Source organism: Garra rufa, chromosome 15 (genome assembly GCF_049309525.1).
Source record: "Garra rufa chromosome 15, GarRuf1.0, whole genome shotgun sequence".
Classification (NCBI taxonomy): Eukaryota; Metazoa; Chordata; class Actinopteri; order Cypriniformes; family Cyprinidae; genus Garra; species Garra rufa.
In genome coordinates, this window is record NC_133375.1 from 31,939,522 (window position 1) to 31,947,553 (window position 8,032).

General features: G+C 34.6%; 1 protein-coding gene across 2 annotated transcripts; it reads right to left on the reverse strand.

Moving 5' to 3' along the window:
* Positions 1–447: 447 nt before the first annotated feature.
* Positions 448–6,546, reverse strand: paox1 (polyamine oxidase (exo-N4-amino) 1). Of its 2 annotated transcripts, none has more exons than XM_073819589.1 (8): positions 6,449–6,546; positions 6,114–6,266; positions 4,188–4,614; positions 3,851–4,095; positions 2,570–2,819; positions 2,355–2,467; positions 2,047–2,204; positions 448–939 (listed from the first exon to the last, which is right to left on the reverse strand). In XM_073819589.1, the coding sequence occupies exons 2-8, from the start codon at positions 6,262–6,264 to the stop codon at positions 778–780; spliced, it is 1,506 nt and encodes a 501-aa protein (XP_073675690.1). In that variant the 5' UTR covers positions 6,265–6,266; positions 6,449–6,546; the 3' UTR covers positions 448–777. The 2 variants fall into 2 exon arrangements, with proteins under 2 accessions (XP_073675690.1, XP_073675689.1); XM_073819588.1 differs by having other exon boundaries at positions 6,114–6,308; positions 6,449–6,522.
* Positions 6,547–8,032: the final 1,486 nt, after the last annotated feature.

The window sequence follows — 8,032 nt, forward strand, 5'->3', positions numbered from 1 at the left end:
TAAAAAATATACTAATTTCTGTGCAAAAAGTGCACAATAATGTGATGAGAAACAAATATAATGTAAAACCCCTTCACTCACAAGTCATCACATCTCACTAACGTAAAAGACGTAAATTGATTGACAGGTCTCTGTTAAACTAAACCAGTAAGGGTTACGTTAAGTAAAAATGAGTTTATGACTGCACTACACATTATATTAATGTGATACTTTGAGCTCGAACGTACTAAAATAACATGACTAATGATAAAATCGAAGAAAAAAACAGCTAATTGGGCGGCTTTTAATTTTTTAAAGCAGCCCAAATTTTGTCCACCCGCCCAATCTGGCAACACTGCCGCTGTCCGTTCTGTTTGGATTTTTGTTCACAGGAAGAAATAGACTCAAAATTCTCTACATTAAATAGATTCGAACCAGCTGCTTATAACTGTAATAATCAAAGCACAATTTAGCATGCAATATATTTTATTTAAAAATATAGTGTAAAATTCAGATCATATGTTCAGCTCGTCATAAAAATATATATAAAATACATAGTATATGATATAAACAGGTACAGTACACAAAAGTAAAAATGTTATGTAAATCAGTCTTTTTTTCTTAATTAAAACAGATTTGCTTGTAAAAAGAAAACTTGTTAAAATTCTTTTATTTTACATAGATCAGCCTCATGGTGGCAGGCTTGTTGCGAACATATCCTCAGTCGAAAACCTTTGGACACTGGGAGACTTTCAACCACAGAGAATACATTTTAGATTATGAACAGATTTTAACTCTCTAAACTTGTTTTTCCAATGACGTAGCGGAAGTGGAAGCCAGTGTCTTCTTGTAATGTGCTGCCAGTCTGTCTGCCTCCCTGTGTCCTGAGAGTAGAGCTCCTTGCACCGTGCCATAAAGACTCTTTATTGTTGCCTCACCTGCAAACAGGACCTGAAGATCCTAAAATATTTGTGAAAAATCACTTTAATGACAAAGAAAAGCAAATCAAAGGAGGGCCTAACCCTCTTTTAATAGGCCTACTTCTGTATCAAAACATTCTCCTTGGTAGCCCATAAGGCAAACACATACAGTGGTGGCCAAAATTCTAAGAACACTAGTATTTTCACCTGCTAAAAAATGGTTTTAAGTTAGTTATTTCTATCTTTTGTCAGTAGGAAATATCAGTTTACATGATTTTGCCATTAATTGTAATAATCCAGTGAGATTTTTGTTTGCACAAGGAGTCTTACAACAGCCAGTGCTCCACACAGAGATCGGTCTTATCATCAGTCTGTCTGGAATGACGTGAAGAAACTGAACAAACTGAGACTAAATCCAGAAGAACTGTGGCAACGTCTCCGAGATGCTTCGGGAAACCTACCTGTAAAGTTACAGTATACTGTTAAAAGTTTTAGGCACTTAGCAGTTTTTGCCCTAGGTGCACTTGCGCATAGTTTTCCAGGTAGCTTTTCAGGTAGACGTTGACACAGTTCTTCTGGATTTAGTCTCAGTTTGTTCTGTTTCTTCATGTCATTCCAGACAGACTGGATAATGATCAGATCAGATCTCTGTGTGAAGCACTGGCTGTTGTCAGACTCCTTGTGCAAACAAAAATCTCACTGGATTATTACAATTTTACAACTTTATTAGTAATGTAACTGATTACATTTGATTACTTTTCTAAATTTACATTTACATTAGCAGACACAAAGCACCTTACATATGAGGATAATTGAAGCAATCAAACCAACTTTCGAAATCCTTTATCTCTTGAATTGAAACTTAATTTTAAAGCACAGCCACCAAAAAATCAGTTTTGAAAAAAGTTAAATACAGATTTAAAATCATAACAAGACATACTAAATATTAATACAAGAAGTATTTAGATGTAACCCCCTTTGTAATAGTTAAAATGATTCATAAGTAACTGTAATTTAATTACACAATTCTTTTTACTAAGTGTAAGAGATTACATTTATTTTGTACATATATTTTGCTCTTACATGCAGGTTACTCCCCAACACTGTCCATTATTAAGTTAAATTCAAAATAAAAAAAAATACATACTTGGTCAGGATGCTGACTGCCCACTAGTGGTTGTGCCAGTGTGTCCATAACTTGGCCATCAACACCAACAGGGAGGAAAGCATAGGTTCCCCTTATGAACTTGTTGCTGCGCCACTTAGTGCAGAGTATGGATTTTGGCTGAGGAATGTTTGAATGTCCTTGAAAGTACAGAAAATATAAAAAATTTTAGATACTTTTCAAAAACTGATGCGTTTTTAGATTTTTAAAAACCTTAACATCTTGTAACTCACACATTACCAAACACCCAGAAGTAACAATATGGATATTTACTAAAGAGGATTCATTACCTAAGAACATTTTGAGATGATCAGTGATCGCAGTTGAGAGTTCATCATCTGTCATGGTTTCAACGTGGTCAGCTATCTTGCCTGGACACCAACCAATTAAGATGTTGCCAAACCTAGAAAAGAGAGAAGTAACAGTGTAACAGGTAACAGTGCCAAATGTGTCATGTTATATTTTTTTCCTGAGGTACACAAATAATGATTACATTAACATTAACCTTTCTTTGGGTCTCAGGACAGAAAAGTACTGCATGTTCTTGAGCCATTCCATTTTATTTGTGGATACTGAGGCAGGGGTGTCATCTTCATAAATGAGGCTGATTGTGCCAACATTATTTTCCCAGAATGCCTCTTCATACTCCAAAAAGATCTTGGCAACATTGCCAAAGCACAGCTTATCGATGACCTCCATTTTCTCAGTAGGGAGACTAGGGATGAATAGGCTGGACGCTTGTGCTTTCAGACAACCTTCAAAACAAACAAACACACACACACACACACACACACACACACGTTTTATGGGGACATTCCATAGGCGTAATGGTTTTTATACTGTACAAACCGTACTTTCTATCGCCCTACACCTACCATACACCTAAACCTAGCCCTCACAGGAGATTGTGCATACTTTTACTTCATCAAAAAAACTCATTGTGCATGATTTATAAGCCTGTTTCCTCATGGGGACCTGAGAAATGTCAAAATCTACTGGTATTACTATCCTTGTGGGGACATTTGGTCCCCATAATGTGATAAATACCAGGTACACACACACACACACACACACACACACACACACACACACACACACACACACACACACACACAGATCTCTCAATTTGCAATAGTAAAATGTATCTCTTAACATTAATATCAGTTAGACTGCATTTATTTGATCAAAAATACAGAAAAAACAATAATACTGCAAAATGTTATTACAATATAAAATGGTTTCTATTTTAATATACAGTAAATTATTATTATTCTTTTTGTGATGCAAAGCTGAATTTTCATCAGCCATTAGTCCAGACTTTATTGTCACATGATCCTTCAGAAATCATTCTATTATGCTGATTTATTATTAGAATTATCTATGTTTGAAACAGTTGTGCTACAACTAAATAAAATACTAAATATTTTTTTGGAACCTGTGATACTTTTTTGAAGAATAAAAAGTAAAAAAAAACAGCATTTATTCAAAATATAAATCTTTTTTTAACAATATAAGTCTTTGCTATCACTTTTTATCAAATTAACACATCCTTGATGAATAAAATTAGTAATTTCTTCCAAAAAAAAAGAAAGAATAAAAATTTACAGACCCCAAACATTTCAACAGTAGTGTATACTGTTAGAAAAAAAAATATTTTAAATAAATGCTGTTCTTTTGAACATTTCATTCATCAAAGAATCCTGATCAATAAACGCAGCATGAGAAACGTCTTCAGAGATGTGCTCACCTCAGACAGCCTCATAATACTCATAATACTACCACATACCTAATGAAATGGTCACAATTACGTGATCGGCCAGAATCTCTTCTCCATTCTCACAGACAATGCAAACTGGGTACTGACGGACCTTTTCTTCAGTAGCAGATTCAGTGTTAGCAGGGAGAGGTTCGTCATGAGGAAGGGCAGCAGAAAAGGATCCATCCCATTTAATTGTACTAACTTCTCTTTTCAGCAGCAAACAATCTTTAGGGAAGTCCTCCAGCAGCATATCCACAAGCTGAAACATTAAACTGACATACATACTCAACATTTAACACAAAATCAATCATTTAATAAGCAATATTTGCAAATGAATGCAGATCGTCTTCTCAACCCATCATACCCTGGAACACTGACACTGTCGCCCATGTTGATATAATACTGCCAGGAGTCAAGAGAGATCTTGTAGAGGTCTGAAGCTCCAACGTCAATCAGCATGTCTTTTCCGACCAAAGCAAAAACACTCTGCATTTTCGTTTTCTTGTCATTGTCTTCCACACTGTCAATCACACTCTTGGTTTTTTCTGCATAGTGTTCACCTAAACTCTTTCCTGTGTTGGAGCCACGGTATCGAATGATGCTCTCACCAGCTTCATATGCACGTCTGGCGAAGTTTGCATCTACTTTGTGTCCCTTGTTACTGTAAAATACTTCTTCGCCCATCTCAGGGATATGGTCTAAAAGCCCAGACTTTTTTAACAGACAGTAGACTGGGTTTTTTTCTGACGTCCCATGGATGTACTGTGCTCCGGTATCAACACATGCATTCCCTTTGACATAAAAAGAGAAAGAGAGTGATATATGTGACCCTGGACAACAAAACCAGTCATAAGGGTTTGAAAATGAGATTTATATATCATCTGAAAGCTGAATAAATAAGCTTTCCATTGATGTATGGTTTGTTAGAATAGAAAATTACTAATCAAAAATTAAGTTTTTATATATTTATAGTAGGAAATTTACTAAATATCTTCATGGAACGTGATCTTAATCTCCTAATGATTTTTGGCTTAAAAGAAAAATCGATAATTTTGACCCATACAATGTATTGTTGGCTACTACTGCAAATATACCCATGCTACTGACAACTGGTTTTGTGGTCCAGGGTCACATATGTATTTTTAGATATTAATATAGCACAGAATACTGCATTACAGGGTCAGAAAGTAAGCAGGGCTTGGGAGAAAGTGCTAAAGAAAATGACAAACTGCACAAAAAATATGCACAAAAGTAGTTATTTTTGTTTCATGTTTATCTTAATTTATATTTTTATTTTATTTTATTTTTAAAGCCCCATATTTCACATTTTATTGTAGGCCTATCTAGTGATGGGTTATCGATAATTTTATGGAATTTATGGAGTTTCTCTGTGCGTAGGTTGCCGGTATGTTTTAGAATAGAGTTTAAGATTTTACTCTTTGTTTTTAAGGTCTTAAGATCCCAGATCAAAGGTAAAAAGAAAAGGAGACCCGGCAATTTCTGCCCCAAATTATGGAATAGCCTACCTTTATCTATTAGGATAATCCCTACAGAATTTCTGTTTAAAGTAAATCTTAAAACTCACCTTTTAGAAAAGGCTTATAATATCTGAGTCCTCCTGAGCGTGTTTTTCCTTTCCTATGCACCATTTTCTTTGGATGTACCATGTAATTCTGTGCAGGTTTATTATTTAGATTTTTAGCATTTTTGTACAGCACAATGATAAATGACTGTTGTCTTATTGTGCTATATAAATAAACTAAACTAAAATTTTTGGCCTAAATGGACGACATACTGTCTGTGTCGAAAAAATACCATCATGAAAAAGTCATTAAAGGTGAGCTCTTTGTCTCTGATCCGCTTTAAAATCACGTGATGCAATCTGTTGACATAGCGAAACAACATATATAGATTGTGTAGCCTACTATTTAACGGAAGTGAAACTAAGTCACGGGTTGATAGATTTTAGCTTCCTGAAACAGTTTCCTCTAACACAGAGCCATACATTTATTCGTTTGTTAACATAATGATAATATGAAAAACATTATTATGAATAATAAAAATATTTAACAAAAAGAACAAACGTTTACAATTATGAGTAGCCTAATAATATTTTAATTTAATAACGATTTATTATTAATAATAACTTAATTATTGTTTTTATATGATTGCGTAACTTTTACTATTTAATAACATTTTCTATATATTACCTTTCTACTAAAAATCCCTTTTCCGTTTGTAAGTGTTCAATTCGTGTAAGCTATTTGAGGTAATAATGCATGCTACTCACCTAGAGCTGCAGTAGCTACTCTTCCTCCGACCTTCTCGGACGCTTCCAGCACCGTGACGTCATTAAATCCATATTCTTTTAGTTTCTTGGCTGCAGAAAGTCCTGCCACTCCTGCACCAACTACCACAATAGATGGATTCCTGTCTGCCATGTCTATAGGATTGAAAAGGTGATTACGGTAACTGCAACTGCAACCTAAAACAAAATGCATTACAGTAATATCTTACGCGTATTCAGACATGATATTTCTTGACATTACTATAAAAAGCTCTTATAGCTCTGGTTAGTTCATTTATAGTTTTAGTCTAATTTTATAACTAAAAGTCTTTACTTACTTTGTAACGGCGCTAAATGCGGAAAATCCACGTTTGAAGTGGTATCGCTTAGTTCTACTTCCTGTTTTATGCTATGATTACATGTACATTCAGCGATTTTTTTTTTCCTGAGACCCAAGAGGAAGAAAAAATCCTACTGTTTTTTCCGTTTCTCGAGTCGTTATATGGATATTTGTCCATTAGGGGGCAGAAAATCCTAAGAAATTAAAACTTTAGAAGGATGTTACACTGTTCCTTTGAGCAAGACATGGAACATCTAAGTACTCTTATAAGCGCACTATATGTTACTTTAGACAAAAGTGTATGAGACAATTATATGTAAAAGAAAAAAATTATTATATTATATTTTTTTACATTATTAATTATATTTGTATTTAGGTGATTAAGTGTTATCTTAATGTTGTTCTCTTTACACAGTTTTGTACAAATTATGCTGAACAACATGGCCTGAGGCAAAATAATAGCATTCTATTTTTATTCTATTCTAAAATATGTGACCCAAAACCAGTCATAAGGTTAAGGTTAAGCTTTTTGAAACTGAGATTTATATAAGAATAAATAAGCTTTCCATTAATGTATGGTTTGTTAGGATAGGACAATAGTTGGCTGAGACTATTTGAAAATCTGGAATCAGAGAAAAAAAATGAATAAAAAAATCTGCTTTAAAGTAGTCTAAATGAAGTTCTTAGCCATGCATATTATTAATCAAAAATTAAGTTTTGATATATTTATGGTAGGAAATTTACTAAATATCTTAATGGAACATGATTTTTACTTAATATCCTAATGATTTTTGGCCTAAAAGTAAAATTTTGACTCATACAATGTCTTTTTGGCTATTGCTACAAATATACCCATGCTACTTAAGACTGGTTTCGTGGTCCATGCGAACCGAGAATATTTCCTTGGAACAAGAACAGGTGCACTTCCTTTTCTTAAATGATAAAATGTCTTGCCTTTAGGCTTTATCTTTTCAACAGATGTAATAAGCCGACTGAGACATTCATTTTTAATCAGTGTCTGCTATATTCTTATTCATCTGCACTTTCAGCTGCTTTGCAAACTGACACTTTCAACACCCAGAGACTGGCCAGTGGAGAACCAAGCCATTCACTTTTGTCACAATTCGAGCCGACCTTTTGTTCAGCCAGGCTCGGATGAATCAATGACCTTATTGTGACATTAATTCATCATCGGTGTAATTTATCATCTTTTGGCGTCATTGTATGCAGGCTTAGTTCTCAATAATCTGTGCTTTGTCTCACAGCAGGGTCAAACAGATCTGATCCGGCGGGAAGCAGGTGAGGGGTGAAATCTGTGGCCTTTACGCAAAACGTAGTGAAAAGACTTCACCAGCGAACAACAGGCATCTTCTGCTGCACTCAGAGGGAGTGACATCACTCTCATTGTTTATCTTTGTTTGGACAGCCAGTGACTGCATGTACGGACAGTTTTGATAGCTGTTTATCATTGTGACAGAAATGTGCCCCTGAAAAGATACTTTCCATGCTTTACATACGCAACATGCTGTTTGAGTGTTTTTATCTGTTAGAAATGATCATAAGTCGGTCATTGTTCATATGA